The sequence below is a fragment of the Podarcis melisellensis genome (genome assembly GCF_964234715.1).
Source record: "Podarcis melisellensis genome assembly, chromosome: 9".
NCBI classification, from domain to species: Eukaryota; Metazoa; Chordata; class Lepidosauria; order Squamata; family Lacertidae; genus Podarcis; species Podarcis melisellensis.
In genome coordinates this window covers 38,455,884-38,474,534 of record NC_138541.1, presented here as the reverse complement: position 1 = coordinate 38,474,534, position 18,651 = coordinate 38,455,884, and the positions used below count along the sequence as shown (strand labels likewise).

At 39.3% G+C, this 18,651-nt stretch overlaps 1 protein-coding gene across 1 annotated transcript in view; it reads left to right on the top strand.

Moving 5' to 3' along the window:
- The window catches only part of LRBA (LPS responsive beige-like anchor protein), a 363,867-nt gene that overhangs the window by 62,766 nt on the left and 282,450 nt on the right, over positions 1–18,651 (top strand). The window contains 5 exon segments of the mRNA XM_081926283.1: positions 1,402–1,525; positions 1,789–1,981; positions 14,893–15,903; positions 16,635–16,810; positions 18,351–18,504. Of these exon segments, the coding sequence (XP_081782409.1) occupies positions 1,402–1,525; positions 1,789–1,981; positions 14,893–15,903; positions 16,635–16,810; positions 18,351–18,504 (1,658 nt within the window).

Below are 18,651 nucleotides of genomic sequence, written 5' to 3'. Positions count from 1 at the left end.
CACCTTTTGCATAGTTGGCTGTGTACAGACTAAACATTCAGTAGCAGAGTAGCATCTCATTTTCAAAATGGTATTTCTGATATAGGGCAAATAGTTAAGTGACACACACTATGATTATTCTTACTAGTTCAAAATGTTAAAAAAAGGCTTAAGCTTGGGATAGCATTTCTACCAAAGGAATATACCTCTGCAAATAATTGGACCAGATCCTTTGTGGTTTTTGGGAGATTACTTGTATAAATGCAACTAACTTGGAATGGTGACAGAAAAAAATGTTCTTAGCTTTCCTAAGTCCTGTTATTTAAAAAATAATAATTTTAGGGAGAAGAAAACAAAGGAACTAAAACTAGGCAATCATATAAACATATGTGCAGGAGGAGAAGCGAATAAATTTAAGGAAGTCCAATTAATATTTTACTGTCCATAAACTATTTTTCAAGTTTTATAACCATCCAACCCCCTGCATTTTACATGTTAATGATAAATAAAGGTTTTAAAACTTTTCCCAACTCTACCTTTCCCAGCAATTCAAGTAGAAGCACTAATGGATCTCTTGGCAAAGCACTGTTGATTATTAAGTTTCTTGAATCATTTCCCCAGAAATTTCTAACAGGACCGGACCAGACCACTAACTATAAAAGTCCCACTTCCATGTCTCTGAATTAGTGCCATTGTGTGGCAGAAAAGTATACTTGGAAACATAGAGAGGAATTCCATGTAGCACAATGGCAACCCTTTCATTAGCAGAAGCACATCAGCCTGCCAGGAGGAACGATTGCCCCCTCCTCCTGCCACGCACTGTTCTGGGTGTTCTTCTGACCCCTCTGAGGTAATTTTGTGGAAGCACAGTGGAGAGAAGGGGAGAAACCCCCCCCCCCGTGCTGCTTTCTGCTAGAAGGGCTTCTTGAGTCAGACCCAGTAGAATTATTTTGAAAGGATCACATCACTGCCCAGCTTGTCCTATTTAATAACAGGGGTTCGCCAGGTGTGTATGTAAACTCAGACAGGACAGGAAACAACTGAGTTCTCTTCCTTGTGGTGTGAGTTCAGCATCCAATCATCAGAAACTTACTGTTTCTGAGTATGGATGCTGCAGTTTGTTCTCATCTTTAAATTGACACTGCAAGGTGTGTGATACTAGGAACCAGTTTTGTTTTGATTTTCCACAAAACTTGCACATGGAGAACATCTGGATCTTCTTGACCAAATATTCAACACAGTTTCTCCCATCTTCCAGCCTTCTATTTCTTTCCCACAAATAGATCTAGCAGTTTCTTCTTAGTTTGCCAGTACTGTACATAACTTCATTGCCATTGTGTAACTTGAAGAAACTAGAATGAAAAAGGATGCATCTAGTTTTCAGATTATTTGATTCTTATTTTTTTTAATGTTTTTTTACAGAGGTTCTAAAGGTTATTGCAACCTTGCTGCGTAACTCTCCACAGAGTCCAGAAACTCTGGAAGTCCATAGAGTCTTCCTCTCAGATATGATAAAGCTTTTTAATAGCAGCAGAGATAATAGGAGGTAAGTAGATGCTTGTGTATACACAACACGCCTCATAAAACTCTCTTCAGTTTGAATAACAGTAAACTAATTTTTGAATTGGTTTCAAATAATCCTGAACTCACTTTTAAAATATAGATAAATTTGGTAGTATAGATAATTACCAATTATGCTCAATCCATGCTGGTTTATTTATTGTTTGCCTTTAAAACCTAAGCTATCTTGAGTTCTAGTATGTTTGCATGTTTCTAACTTACGATTTATCAATGTCAACAATTTTGCAGGAGTTTACTGCAGTGCTCTGTGTGGCAGGAATGGATGCTTTCACTTTGCTATTTCAATCCCAAAAATACTGATGAACAGAAGATAACTGAAATGGTGTATGCCATTTTTCGGATTTTACTTTACCATGCAGTCAAATACGAATGGGGTGGCTGGCGTGTTTGGGTAGATACGCTAGCAATCACACACTCAAAGGTACGTTATACAAAGAAAATTTATTATTAATTATGTATTTTCCCCCAGGAAGTCTCAGATCATGGTGAGCCCAGAAAAAGGGCTGAAGCACAGTATCTGAACAGGTAGAATAAGGGAAGAGCTACATTTTCATAACACAGAATAATTAAATTTGTCAGACTATTAAAATAATAAGTTTAAGCACGCTCCTTGCCAACTGTAATGTGACAGCTTGGTACTAGGATGCTTAATCTGACATTTCAAAGAACTATGTGTTTTATGAGGCTTTATTGTGGAATGTATGTGCGGTGGAATTGCTTGAGTTTGAAACACAAGGTGGCGCACCTTCTCTGTTTCTAAGACTAAAAGATGGCCTTTTCTAACACCAAGTGGTTGTGAAACAAATCGCTAAAGTCTAAAGAAGAAACAGGAACAAAATCTGCTTTCCAGACAAACAAAGAGAGGAAAGGGAGCTAGGGAAAAAGTTGCTTTGTGAATAAAGGAACAAATCAAGTTTCCTAGTATGAGGATAATTTTTTGCAGCTATAGCAATATTGTAATGGAACGAGGTTTTTTTTCTTTTCTTTTTAAAACGGTGGTAACTTTCCTTCAATTGAAATGAAGATCTTAGAATGAAGTTGTTATAGCTATTGCAGTATCTCCTTTGCCGTGCCTTCCTTTTGGTACCCCCAAACATTTTTAATACTGTTTTGGGTGAGCTTCCAAATGGGGACTTGCGCAACTTAAGAAAAAAAAGGTACGTTTTTCTCCTCAGACACCAATGCATGCTTTTAAGGATGTCTGGTATATAGACCCACAGTCCAGGTATAAAAATGGTTATTTCAGCTATATTCATAGGTGTGGTGCAGTTGAAGACAGCATAAGTAAAATAACAGATTTATTTTTCAAAGGTCATGATTACTTTTTTTTAAGTAGTGAGAGAACTGCTTTAATTGAAAATAACGAAATAACATTGATACTGCTAGTTGATAATCAAGTCTTTTCTCTTTTCAAAGTACAACACTAGCATTTGTAGCATATGTGCTATTTTTAACTGGAATTCAGGCTTGAATTCAAACATTGAAATCTCTGAATTACAGAAACTGTAATAACAGTTAATAGATTGACTATAAAACAGAGCTTTCCTTACGCGAGAGGGATGTATGAGTATATAGCTTAAATATGGGTTGGTAAAAATTTAAATGGTCTTTTCAGCTATATTAATGGAAGTGGGTCTTTAACAGGGCAAAACCTGCAGGTTTGAATAATACATATTTTCTAGACCTAGTAATGCCTTTCAGAAAGCAAAACATATCTTTGCAGATTGGGTGTAATCAAAATATTTTCATAACATGCATTTATCCCTAAAAATAGTATTTCATGCTCTCAAAAGCTTCAGTAGATGATTACAATTTGTCGCTGTTATTTTTCCATACTTCCAGTTCATATAATTCTAAGCTTTCTACTTACTAAAAAATTGTTTTGGTTTCATGACCAGCTCCCCATATTTCTTCTTCTTCTTTTGCTCCCCATCTCTTTCCTTACTAGCTCTTTCATGACTGCCTTCCTCCATCTTTTTGTGGCTTTCCCCCCTACCCTTGTTTCTTGGAAGCTTGAACAACACATGACAGTTTCAGGTATATTTGCTTAAAGCTGGCCCTGCTCCAATAAAGAGGGAGAAGGCGAACCAATTTAAGAGCAGGTGAGGAAAGACCAACCACCCTCCACAGCTCTTTCCCCAGCAGTCGGTATCCAAAATTCTTTCCCCCTCCCCTCTCCTCCACCACCCCTCCCTCCGAGGCACTGACACTGGAAGTGAGCCAAATGAGAAGAAAAGTGCTTCACCTTTTGTAGAGGGAGGAGAGCAGCAGGAAAGTGAAGCCATAGGAACAGGAAGAGAGTTCAGCTCTCCTCAACCACATGGCTCTTTCACTTTTTTAAATTTTTGGTTCCCGTCATTCTGTATATATGTGATGGTTAAAATCTGTGCCTGCCCAAAAAATGTTTTGCTGTCATCACATGTAGTTTGCGCTTCAGTGTCCCCTGGCTCTACTTTTAGTCTTTTCATCAATGTATGAGCCCTTCCTCAATTCTGCTGGAAACTTCTAAATTTGAGGCTATTAACAATTCTAGGTTGTTGGTGTTTTTTTTAAAACATGGGGTATCAGAGTTTTTAGGGGCTAACCAAGCTGTGATAGTTGGGATAGCAGGCTTGTTGGTTTTTGAATGTCTGATGTAGATTTTTTTCAATTTCGTTGTTCTGTATGGGACAATGACTATAAAGATTATCGTATCGTAAAAAGAATGACTTTCTGTCCCACTAGAAAAGTGAAATAGGAGCAGAGCATGTTTATGCCACATTGTCTTTTCTTCGCATCCTACTCAGTTGAATTGTATTTTCCTAACTGACTGTTGCCTTTCTTGCACTCCATTGCTCTGCCTTGAGTTAAATTGCCGCTTCCCCTTTCTGTCTTAGCGTTTCAAGGGCTAGTGCATGCATATGTTGTTTGGAAGGTATTTGAACCCATCAGCCAGATGGAACCTGGTACTGGGCTTAAAGAGTGATGAGTACACAAATAGGGTGTACAAGATTGCTGAATTGAGATAGTTAATTCACCCAGATCTCAAGTTCATCCTTGCAAGGTATTCCCTGGATGCATTAAGATTTTCAATTAAATGTCTCTATTGATATTCTGAGGACAAAGGGTCTTGAAAATTGATATTTTTTCCCTTCCTAAAAATATTTAAAATTGGTTACAGATGGTTTTTATTGGATTCAGATAGATCCGCAAGGATATAAGCTATGTGAACAACCGATGTGCAATTTTTGTTTTTTTTTATTAAAGCATTTCAAAGTACTTGTATTGAGACAATGTTTTCTTATATTTAGTTGCAGGAGTAGCTTTCTTTTTGTTTAATACATCTTGATGCAAAGTGCTAATGAATGCGATTAATGTTCCTTATTTCATTTTCGCATCTACCGCTAATTTACAACACTGCTTCCTGATAAAAGTACTAGCGTGTAAAAGAAACGAGTGTTGCAGAATTGGTTAGGCTTTGCAGAGCTACACATCAAGACACATGCGGCTGCTATAAAAAGCCAAAGAAACTCAATTGCAATTTTATTGTCCAGTTTGATAGATTTCCTGCCACCTTTGTAGCAGGGAAGCTGTTTGTCACTGTAGCCCTCTTCTCCAACAGCTACACTACGCTTTATAAGCAGCGATGGCTTTTGTGGCATAATTGCACTACATTGCTTTCTTTTGCTCTCAGGATTTAAAGGTGCGCATAATCCTCTTAAAGCTAAAGTCCTTTGTGAAGCCTTTTATTTCATTTTATTTTAAACTGCTTCTTTCCCCCTTGCATCTTTGATACTATTATTATAAGAGAGAATTTGGTTTAACCTGAGTTTTTCAGTAGCTGTGTTAACTGTGTTAAATTCTCTACTTGATTTTACAATGAGCAGTTGCCATATTCATAAAAAATATGTATTTTGGGGAGCCTTTAGTGGGTGGTTAAAAATAAAGGATGGGCGTATTACTGTTTAAAAACAAAAAGTAAAAATGGCAACTTCAGTGTATTTATGTTGTGATATTTATAATATAATTATAATGCTATAATCTATGCTTTTATGAAGCAACCAAGTTAATATATATATATTGGAAATGTTGTTGTTTTTTTAAAATTGAGGGTTTTTAAATTTTTGATATATTTTTTTAAAAATTACTTCATTATGGTTGGTCATATGAAGTGTCTAATGGGTCATATTTGTAGACTTCAGCTGTATAGCAATTTGAATAATGTACCAGAGTATATTTAAAACACTGCTTCATGATAGTTTAATCTGCTTGTGTGGTATTTAACTTTTTTCCCTATATGTACAGATTTCTTGGAAATTATCCTCCTCTGAAACAGCAGGGATTTAAATTGCCATAAATTAAAATATAAAATAATTTGGGTTTCACTTTTTAATACTATGAATAGGCACAATGTTCAGTAATATGCCAGTTAGTATCACTTTGTAGAACTGACGTCCATTAAATTAGGCTGAATTGTATAGTAGCTTGCTTGACTTGCCCAGTCTTGCAGATGCAGACAAAATTCAAAAGAGAAGGTGAGCAAAAATGATTCGTTAGCTAAACTTGATTTATGGGGAATTATTGCAGAGTTTAAAGTGCGAAAAGAGGTGGCTATATCACGCAGTGGGCAGCTTTATCCCTGGATTTACCACAAAGGTCACAATGTTTCTGGGGACTGGGATTTCCACCCTCCTGATGGTATAACTAGAGGGATAGAGGTATCAGGACTAATCTTCCTATGTGTCTTCAGTTTTTAAAATGATAAGAACAGAACTTACATCCTTGAAAGCTACTCCTGGGTTAAACTTTGAGACAAAATTTAAGACATTAGAAAAACATAATAGAAGATTGGGGACAACACTGCAGTTCTAAACAGCTCCAGTATCTCTTTATTCCAACTGCCTACTGTATTGTCAATGCACATAGGACACATATACTGTAACATGACACAGTTCTGTGTTACCCTAATGTTGATCTGCGTGAATGGACCAGTTCAATCATAATAGTGAGGCAAACCATGGCTTATCACAAACTGGAAAGTATCCAGATTATAATAATAATAATAAAAATTATTTATATCCCGCCCTCCCCAGCCGAAGCTGGGCTCAGGGTGGCTAACAACAATCAAAATAATCCAACATTCTAAAAACATTCATTATAAAATTAATTAAAATCAAATTAAAATCAAATTGATGGCAACCATCAAGCAAAATTCTGTGCAGATTGCCAGAGGAGGGGGTCAGGCTGCGTCCTGACCAAAGGCCTGGTGGAACAGCTCTGTCTTGCAGGCCCTGCGGAAAGATATCAGGTCCCGCAGGGCCCTAGTCTCTTGTGACAGAGCGTTCCACCAGATCGGAGCCACGGCCGAGAAAGCCCTGGCTCTAGTTGAGGCCAGCCTAACCTCTCTGTGGCCTGGGATCTTCAGGATGTTTTTATTTGCATACTTCTCCTGAAGCATTCTTCTCCTGGTCCTCTGGTTATCGTGCCACCTGAGGTTAAGCAATGATTTGACATTCCATTACTTCCAAGTCCAGGCTTGTGGTTTCTCTCACACCAGACAAATCACGAGTTTGTTCTTGGTTTCATCTTTTGTTTATTCACATAGGTCCATGCTCACTTTTTAGAGTAAGGGTGTGTTACAACTACATAAAATATCAGTACAGTACGATCACATCTTACATTGGGTTTCAATTCCAAGGGTTCCACGTATACATGAAAATTGTGTATACCCAAGGGGGTTAACTTGTGTAGTTTCAGCCAGCCTGCCTTGAACCATGTATGACGGAAACTGTGCAGGTTAAATGTCTGTAAGATGTGATTGTGCTGTATTAAAATCCTTTAAAAACAATTTCTATCAGAAGAATAGCCTTTCCAGTGTATGATGAAAGCTATACAAAGAAGGTGCCAGACACACCTGTGGAATTGCAGTTCCACAGCTGGCAGTTTTGAGAAGGCATAGGAGCCTGCCCCTCTTTCTTCCAGCATGAGCTGAGCAGAAGTCTGGACCCTGCCTGATAAATGAGTGAGCTGAAATAAGGGGAAACAAAATAATTCATTAACTCAAACAAAGAACCATAGCCCAAATCAGCCCGGAAATATGAGCATGCGAGATCTTAAAGAAAACTGTCAGTGTAAGGAACCACTTGATATGGAAGCTTCTTTACATCAGGTTGCATCCTTGCACATGCAAGCACAGCAGAATGTCCCCTCCCTCTCTTTATCCATGCCCTCCTCAAATCCACTATGAGATTCCCCTACTCCTGCAGAGCAGATTTTGGACTGGTGCAGGTGGTGGGAGCAAAAATTCCATTGTGCTTGTAGAAGTTGATCTATGAGCGCGAAGATTTTGTTGGATGCAATTCTAAGTTGATTGAACATGAACAAAAAGTTTGAGACAAATCTTCTCATATGAATTTATCTGTTAAAGGATAAATAGTACACACAACCTCTATACCCAGATTTAACTCTTTCTCATGGTGAAATGAAATTACGGTATATTGGATGAATAGGATCAAGAGCACTGAGGAACATTGGCCTTGCCCACACATTTAGTAGAAAATGTATCTGCTTCACAACATTATGTGCTGCTATTCTAGGATTTTTTCACAAGTTGGCTTGCAATCGAATCCAGGATTTGCCCTCTGCCAATAGGAGCAGGCTTAATTCCTAATGACAGGTATCGCCAGGGTCTGGCAACATATTTAGATTTCCTCTTTATTGTGTCCCTTTATAATTGTCTATAACTGCCCTTCACTACTATGGGGAAAGGAAATTGTGCTCAAGTTCAACAGTGTTGTGATGGGGCCTCATACCTATTCCCCACCCCGAGTGATACTCCAGAAGGCAATTAATTGCTGTCTTCTGAACCGAGCCACAGTGTTGAAGGAAGATGGCACTATGTTTCTGCTGCTCAGCTTGCACCAAAAAAACAAAGCAGAGGAATTGGATTCAGGATTGGGAGGAAAGGAGAGAGGAATGTAAAATTTCAAAAGACGATCATAATCTATAGGGTAGAGCACATGCTTTGTTGCCAGGTCCCAGGTTCAATCTTGCTAGGTAGCAGGTGAAATGAAACATGTCTACCTGAAATCTTGGTGGCTGTTGCCAATCAGAGTAGAAAATACAGGACTAGATGGCGACATATGACAACAAGCTTTCTGCTTGTTCTGAGCATTCCTCTTCAAGGGCTAAAAGCCAGATTTGTTCCTGGATAATAGGACAGACCAGTCTCAACCAGAATCTGGTTTTCTTAATGGTCTCACATGATGGCTATTTCTTCCCCATTTATTTAAGCCACTCATCAACCTGTTAAAAAACCCTGCTTCCCCACACCTGCCCAGCCCCTCCTTCCTTTACCCCTGACCCATCCCCTCACTTGTTATCCCATAAGTCACCCAAACCTCCTGTCCTACTCCCTTCACCGCTGTCCCCTCATAGCTCTTTCCAATCCCCAACTCCTTTTAAAAGAGTGGGGAGATAGAGAGCTATTTGGCAAAATGACTCTCTGAAGTATTTCCCCATCTCTGTTAAACAGCTTGCTTGACCCCCCTGCCACCCTTAGTGCTTGCTTAGTCACCTGCCTACCTTCCATTCTGTTGTCATGTTGGAGTTGGTGTGACTGCTTGTTGATGGCCACACAAGCTGTGGTGTGATGACAACCTTATATTTTTATGTATATAGAAAGATATATTTCCACCCTGCTTTCCCACTGAAGTGCTCAAGGTGGATTGCAAAACCTTTCTTTTGTATTTCTTACTTGAAGCACCACAACCCTTGTGTATTTCAAGTAGTCAACACCCATTTCCTTTCATCTCTCTTGCTTTCTACTTTCTACTTTCTTTTCAAGCTTCAATATAATCTTTATCCTGTAGATCAGTGGTGCAGAACCTCTAGCCACTGGACCTTTCCATTTGACTCACAAGACCATTTTAGCCAAGTCCTGCTCACTAGTCTTACACCTAATATCATATATAAAGCAGGTGTGGGGCAGATAAAGACATAGGTGGGCTGAAAGGCTTGCAGGCACCATGCGCAAAGCACTACATACCTGTCTTTGCAAGCCCTGACAATTAGTGCATCATCAGACCTTGCAGAGCCTGGCTTTGCAAGCGCCTGGCTTTGCAGTCCCTGATGATCTATGCATGGGACTTCACCAGACCTGATGATCAGCTTATTGTAGGATCTTTCAGAGTGCTGTGCACTGGATTTTGCAATAACTAACAAGTCAGCTGATTGCCAGCACTGATGAAGTCCTGTTCATGGTGCTCTGCATGCCCTGTGAGGCTTTGCAAGGCCTAATGATCAAACCTTGGCTTAGTACAGCATGGCACGGCACTAAAAAATGTAGGGGCAGGAGCAAAGTTTCTCTGTGGGAGACCACAAGTTTGCAGAGTTCCAGGAAACTAGAGTTTGGCTTACTATGATGTAGAAACCAAGCTGCTGTGTGCCCTCAAACAATAGTTTTAAAAATTAGTTATAGTACTGTGCTATAACTATGGGATTTAATTTCTAAACAGTAACCTACGCAAAGCAGTAAATATAGTATAATAATAGGAACATATTAGGAACATTTGGCACGGTGGATTAACAATATTTAACTGGATTCTGACTTTCCCATACAGGTAAGTTGAAGTACAAGGCAATGGTTGATAAGACAGGGTCACAGTGCACCAGTACACACAACTTGCAACCAAAGAAAATATGAAGGACTGTGGGGAAATTATCTGTCTTCTTCAAATGGGCTCATTTGCTTCTGAGGGCCATGATTTGCTTTATAACACTTGAAAAAAATATTACCCACCAGCAAGGTAATTCACACCTTGAATATGTCACAATATGATGTGGGTCATAATAGCTAAACTTGTCAATTAAAACATTTTAATGCAATATAAAAAAGTAACTTCATTTGTGTTTTGACAGTTAAGCTAAATGGCTTGGACTTAATACAGTCTTTTGATCTGTGTTGTAAGAAGCTTGCCAGTATGGGGGCCAAATGATTTGTTATGCTGGGGAAGGTGCCAGAATGTGCAAAGGCTTTTGTGTGTACAGTACCTCTGTTCCTCTTTGACGGATTCATTTCCCTGGGATTGATATCAGCAGGTATTGGTGCCTCCAGTCAAAGTTGATTTGTTTTCTGAATGGTGTAGAGAGTTTCCAGGCCTGAACTGTTAGCGTTGCTCCTAGGAGGGTGGAAAAACAAGTCAATAAAGCTCTCATTAGGATAAAAAATAGCAACATTTGCTGGAATTATGAATAGCTTATTGATGGAGTTTAGCAGCACAGGAGCTAATTTCCAGTAAACCTTGTTATGTACAAAAAAAAGGTGTTCTGTTGCTTGGCTGAACAACCAGCCTGCCTTTCTCCTTGAGTCTTGACCTCATTGTGTATATGCAATATAAGCATAAGATATGGGGAATAACAAATGTGAAATCTTAATAAATAGCTACTTTTTGATCAATGTGCACTGTAGTTCTAATACAGAATATGTCACCATAACCTTTTTGTACAGTGCATTCTAATCTTCATGTCTAGCAATTAGTGAATGTTGAATGTCAAATTAAGTTAAAATTAATGGCAGAAGGGAATGTTGTATTTATTAGCTTGCAACTGTCTTTAACTAGTAGTGCATAGAGGAGCTTTCCAAATGTTGCAAATGGCTATGGATTAGGCATCAAATGATGGTGAAGATTAATGAATGGCCTTTTAGCTTGCTAATTTAAAGCAATATTTGGTAATTAATTGTGAATTACCAGCTTCACAGTAGCAAACATCTAGAGGGAGATATAAAAAGGCCAGATACAGGTAAATGTGAAACTCTCTTGGCTAACATTACAACTTTCAGATTGTTTCTGCAAGTTTAAAGACTTGTTAAAGATTTGTTAAGACAGAGGGTTTTTTGTGTGAACTAGAGCCTACTGAAGTAGGGGCACCTACTTGAGGTGAAAGCTGGTCCATGAAAGCTTATGCCACAATACCAGTTTGTTAGGGCAAATACAGGAAAAATGTGACTCTCTGAAATTTTGTATCTGTGGCAATTCATAGAGAAAACTAAAGGTACTTGACCTTGGAGGTTTACTGGCAACTCAAGTCAACTTTCCAGTAGCTCTTCACCAGTGGCTTATGTAAACTCTCTACATATTACTGGATTGCAACTCCCAAGAACCCCAGTCAGCATGGCCAGTAGTCAGGAATGGTGGGAGTTAACAACATCTGAACTGGGCCACATTTCCCCATTCTTGATGTAGGTTCTTTACTAACCATACTATGAACCCTATTTTAATATAGCTCAATGGTAAAGCATAAGCTCTGCATACAAATGGTCATTCGTTCACTCCCCTAGAACCTCAAAGTATGGCTGGAAAAGGCTCTGGCTTGAAACCTCAGAGAGCTGCTGCCAATCAACCCTAAGAAACAAGCTATGGTTCATGGGCAGAATACCTGGCATCTCAAATGGCAGGGCAGGGAATATGAGCTCTCAAGAATCACTTCCAGGGGCTCTGTCCTGCCCAACATTCCACACATTTCCTAGCCCTTATTATTCTTGCCCAAGATCACAAGCAAGTGAGGCTTTCCCAAGCAGATCCTTGAGATCCTATCAGCCTTTTGTGTCTTCTCCTTTAGCTGTTCATTGCATTACAGAAGCTCCAAGAATGTCTAGAAGAGCCTCATAGACAACAGTCACTTTTTAACTATAAACTGTGTGTGTGCAAATAGACAGGCAAAATTATAACAAGATGATTCACAGTCTAAGCAATGAAATAAGTCGGAGAAGTTGATTTGTGGAACCTCTACAAGTCAGGGTAGACATTCCAATGTTCTGACTTTGTATAAGGCAGCCTATCTGAGAATATCTGGGTCTCTCCCCCCCCCAATTTATCATGAGTTAGTAAACTACATCCTGTCTTGAGAGCTTTTAATTGAAAAATGAATATATATGTTTGTGTCTGTGTGTGTACATGCACGCGCACACACACACACACACCTCTCAAAGCCAGATTTTAATCTAATTAGTGATGGACTATTGTTCTTTTTGTATCCTTTTGTTATGTATAGTGCATTCTGAAGGGGGGAATCTTACATGCTATATATTTTGCAATGGAATTTGGGGTTTTATAAAAAAGAAAATATTCTGGCACTTTTCCTGCTACTTCTTATTATTCTGTACACTAGGCAGGCACACTCTTTCTTATAAGCACCAAGTGAAGAATATGTAATGTGTTACTGAATGAAAAGGTGTCCATGAATATCCTTGACAAAGCTTACTGTTCTGAGACTAGTTTGCCTAAGGGAATATTTAATGCTGTAGATACTAAGTTAGCTGATGGAAAAACTCTGCAGGGCTTAGGGCATCTCTTTGGGAAATGAATCTTAAAAACCTGAGCTATAAATCTTTCAACTCATCACACCTTTGTCGGAATGAATGAAAAATATATTGCTGACATAGAAAAGATAGAGTGAACTAAATGGAAGAGTATGAATGCGTGATAGGAACTAGAGGCAAAATACTGATTTGCTTTCGTTTAACAAACAGCCTTTGCCTTATGTTCAATCAGGGGTGTGTGTATCTACCTAAGAGATTTTACTTTACTTTCACCCCATCTATTTTCTCTGATCTTGGTGATTGAATATGCAATATGAATAACTCAAATTTTTCTCAGGGAAATTATTCATACTACATTGACATTATCATGTCTCCAGCATGTCACCTGAATTGTTACTGTAGTGTTATATATAGCACAAAAATAACAAATTCGTAAAAAAATACATGTGCTTGGTTGAATTTAAGAAAAATACCTTTGTGCTATAGTATATTATGAGTAGAAGCATCTAATTCTTCTATTTTAATAAGTTATCCACTTACGGTATATACCTCTGTTGTGAGAAATTCAGTGAGTTCAATTCCCGATGTACAGGCACCTCCCATTTGCGCACAATCACTGACGTGTGTGCCGTTTTTGGCACCGCAAAGGGGGGGGGCTTACGCACATCCGCTGCTGCATGTGGTGCTTCGGAACGTAACCCCTGCGTAAATGGGGAGTTGCCTGTTGTTATTATCATTTAAAGTCCCTTAACCGCCTTTAATGTTGTCACTTGCCTGGTTTGCCATGTAACTGTATGTTGGTGAGTGAGTGGGCCGGAACAATCCTCTGTACCTAACTCATTTCTTCTTTGCTCCTTTGCTATAAAGAAACCAAATAGGATGCCAGAGGATGCCCTCTCCTCTGTATCCAGCACAGAAATGCATTTCTGTGCCAGCTTCCAGCAGGCTATTAACTTTAGTGGACTGATTTACAAGGCTTCCTTTGGCCACCTAAATAGTGTCAATTGTTTAAGATCCCATCTATAGTAAGGAGCCTGCGGATTGTACAGGGATTGTACAGGGTTCCACAGTATGGAATACTACCTGGCAGTTTCCCTGTTGTTTATGTGATCTCTAGTGTGTAGGCAGTGTGGGCTTGCTGAGATATAATGGCAGGGCAGCCCAGTTCTCCCTTTCCATGGGATTGTAACTACAGTCATACTTTGGATCCGGAACACCTTGGTACTCGAACGTTTTGGTTCCCGAATGCTGCAAACCCGGAAGGGAGTATTCCTGCAGCTAATCGGAAGCCGCACTTTGGTTTCCGAACGTTTTGGAAGTCAAATGGACTTCTGGAACGGATTCCGTTCAACTTCCAAGGTACGACTGTATGCAATTTAAATGACTGTGTTTATGTGTAAAGGTTGTCTTGAATATTTAAATGGGTTCTAGATTAAAACTCTGTAAATAAAATATCAAAAAGTCAATAACATTTAATGATACAATCTGTATTAATACTATAAGGGTCAGCACTCTATTATCTTGCATTATGCGGTGATAATTACATATATTTAAGATCACTCTGGGACATGGGTGGCGCTGTGGGTTAAACCACAGAGCCTAGGACTTGCCGATCAGAAGGTTGGCGGTTCGAATCCCCGCAATGGGGTGAGCTCCCATTGCTCAGTCCCTGCTCCTGCCAACCTAGCAGTTCGAAAGCACATCAAAGTGCAAGTAGATAAATAGGTACCGCTCTGGCGGGAAGGTAAATGGCGTTTCCGTGCGCTGCTCTGGTTCGCCAGAAGTGGCTTAATCATGCTGGCCACATGACCCTGAAGCTGTACGCCGGCTCCCTCGGCCAATAAAGCGAGATGAGCGCGCAACCCCAGAGTCGGCCACGACTGGACCTAATGGTCAGGGATCTCTTTACCTTTACCTAAGATCACTCTGCAAAGTTGTAGACCTATCCATGGGGGGGTGGGCTTTATAGCTGAATTTGTAGGATACGTTGTAAGTTTTAAACATTTACAGAATTGAAATCATTCTTTTCAAAGGTAACTTTTGAAATACACAAGGAGAGCCTTTCTCAAATGTTCAGGGAATATCAAGAAAAAGGAGATGAAGACTCTGGTGCTGGTCAATCAACTCTAATTAGAAGTATCTCAGGAACCAGCAGGGAGGCTGAAGTCCCAGGAAGGCAGCAGCATCTGGAAATAAAAGAAGGTGCTACTTCTGCAAATGATGTTGGGAATGGTAATGTAGAAAACAGTACTCTGAACGCTGAAGGTAGACCACCTGATTTTGAAAAACAAGCTAACTCGGAAATGAATGAAGAAAAACAAACAGAAGGAGAAAATGGTTGGAGAACTCCTGATCTAAGTAAAGCACCTTGCTTGGAACTTCCCCTAAAGGCTGAAGCAATAAAGCAAGATTCAGAAGCTGCTTCTGAAACCACTGAAGCAAATCACGAGGAAGAGACAGTAGCTGCCATTGCACAATCCCCTTCACAAAATGTTGATGGAGACACACTTGAAAGCCCAGAAATATTAGAAAAACTAACACCAGAAGTGGAGGAGGAAGAGGAAGAAGATTTTGTTGATTTAAAAGAGGAGAGCAGCCTACCTTTTACCTCAGAGGAATGTGCTCCTAAACTCAGTAAAGATAATACCTTGTCTGGAAGCCAGGTAGCACCAGCAATACAGCAGAATACTGCTACATTGGAAGAACCAGTTTCAGTTGCTTTAGAACCCAAAGTTGCTGATGCATCTGTGGAAACAGGACAAGAGTCCGATGCTTTGCCAGAGACCAGTGCTTCTGAAATTAGTGATACGAAAGCTCAACCAAATGCAGATATTACAGAGAAGGCAGATGAACACAATACTGATAACCTTCAAACCAAAACAACGGTAGAGAATATGCAGCCACATATTTCAGAAACGGTGGTGGTTTCAGACAAGAAAATAGCAAAGCTTGACGTTTCCAGTGTGGCATCAGATACTGAAAGATTAGAGTTAAAGTCCAGCACCAGCCTGGAAGTAAATCAACCTCTTCATTCCCTCCCTGAGGTAGGTTCTGTACCTCAGTTACTTCACCTAAAAATGTTAGATATATTGCAGGATTTTAAGGTGTTTGATCAATTTACGTAACTTTTTTTTTTAAAAAAAGGCCACAGTTCTCTTCTTAGTAGGTATGTATTTCATAATGATGACCAACACTTAGCGGAAAAAGAGTTGGTCTACTCCTATAGAGCTGTAAAAATAAATTTGATTATTGGCTACAAATATTGAGAACAAAGTGTCACGTCAGAGTCTCTATATAACATCATTTTTAATCAGTTAAACAAGAATTGGCGTAAGATGTGTATCACTCTCTCATCATACTTTTGGCATCCAGGTCAGTGATGCTTACTGATTTAATATTTAAATAGTGATGGATTTAAGTGCTTCCCTCCTGCAGAGACATCTTCCAATGGAAAACCATCATCCTACACCATACTTCCTCAAAGGAGGGAGATCACAGTCAGCAGCAATATATTCACCCTATGTGGTAAGGTGTAGCAGCTGCTGCTTATTCTTGTCTTGGCTGGCAGAAATGGTGGTACAATTGCTCTGTAGTGTGTAGAATCGGTATAAACTAGTTGCCATTTTTGACTTACTGAATGTAGTTCCCACTTTGTAGAATTAGTTAGACATAATTTTACATTTTAGAGCTATACAAACTTTTTAGGTCTGAGGTCTTCTGGAATATTTCAATTTGAACTTTTAACATAATGTTTACATATATTTTATTTGTATAGACATCAAGACAGCAAGATGCAGCAGGCCAAGGCATAGGAGCTGCCTCAGATGGACAGAGAAGGGACTCTAGGTCTACCATGTTTCGTATTCCTGAATTCCGATGGTCACAAATGCATCAACGCTTACTCACAGACCTACTGTTTTCAATAGAAACAGATGTACAGATGTGGAGAAGGTAATGTGCTTTCTCTGAAATCTTAGGCATTAGATTCCTCAGCATAATGATCTCTGCTAATTATAGAAATAGGGCAGACTGTGGGTGGCGCTGTGGTGTAAACCTATGGTCCGGTGCACCCTATGGTGCGAAAAATACGGTAGGTACTGCTCTGGTGGGAAGGTAAACAGTGTTTCCGTGCACTGCTCTGGTTTCGCCAGAAGCGGCTTAGTCATGCTGGCCACATGACCCGGAAGAACTGTCTGTGGACAAACGTTGGCTCCCTCGGCCAGTAAAGTGAGATGAGCGCCGCAACCCCAGAGTTGTTTGTGACTGGACTTAACTGTCAGTGGTCCTTTTCCTTTTTTTTAACATTTTGAATGGTTAAACTGTAAAATAAAACTGCAGAGAATATTAGTAAACTCTTATTTATGTGCATGTCCTAGTCATTTGGGCTGTGAACAGATATTAGTTGATTGATCACTTGACTTTTAATTTATTATATTTAAATAAATGTGCATATTACAGTCTTCTGAAGTGTAGATTACTCCATCTCAGTGCTGCAGGTGCTTTGCTTAGTTGAATTTTGCCTTCTATGCAACCTTCGTAAATGCAGGAACTTCAACTTCACAAGCTGTCTTGCAAGGAGAAAGGAATCCTTTTACTTAGGATGTGGGTGTGAGCATGTTTTTTTTTGGGGGGGTGAGGATTAATGCTACTCCCCCCTCCATAGTTTATCAAACATAGTAGCACTTAAGCTGCTGCTGTTTTCTTCCTTGCTCTGTTAAAAATAATATTGAATGTTGGTTTGAGCTGTTACCACAAGGAAGATCAGAGTCAGCCCAGGATCTGTCCCATGCTGCATGAAGGGTGCTGTTAGAATGGTGCCATCTATAATATTTGGGAAGGGGGAAATTGTGTGCTATAGACTCTGGGAGCATAATTGTCTAATCTCACCTTGTCTGTTGTCCCATTATTTAAATATAAGCCAATGTTTGGTAAGATATAAAATGTGTAGTTTTTTTGTACTAGAATATACAATATAGGTGTTGGGAGGAAGGGATGATAGAGGCCAATGCCATGCTAATGCTAATGTAAGTTGTTGAAACAGGATTTTTTTAAAAAATGTTTTATATCTTTACAATCGTTTTTTGCTTTAAAAGGGAAGTTTGTGAGTTCTTCGTAAGATACTAGTTTCCTCTTAAGAGACTTGAGTTCAGATCTAGTTTATATCTCAAGGGAAACTTCTTTGATGATTTATACAGTGTCTTTTGCTGCAGTAGATAATCAGACTTCATAATAATAAATAATTATTCACCACACACTTAGACACAGTTGCCAGTCTGTGTTCTGGAGAGGATTAGAAGCATAAGGAAAGGGCATTTTCAGGTCAAGAAGAAGGTGCATTGACAGTTTAGGATCCTGGTGTGCAGTTCCTGGCTATAGGATAGATTTCTGCCGGTATATGACTAAAAAATAATGACAAATAAATACTTCATAAAAGTGCAACTGAAACTGCATGAATCCTGCATTTTTATACTGTGTTTTTCATTTTGATCAGCCACTCTGCCAAGACTGTGATGGACTTCGTCAATAGCAGTGATAATGTCATCTTTGTACATAACACAATTCATCTCATCTCTCAAGTGATGGATAATATGATTATGGCTTGTGGTGGCATATTACCTTTGCTTTCTGCTGCTACATCTGCTACCGTAAGAAATTCACTTTCTAATGTAGAAGTGGTGACTTGTGGGAGGATGCTTCACCATGTGCTTTGAATTATAGTACACTGACTGCCGTGTTCAGACTGAGCTAAGAATGAGGAAAGGGAGCTGGTCTGTGGAGCAGCACAGGGCAAC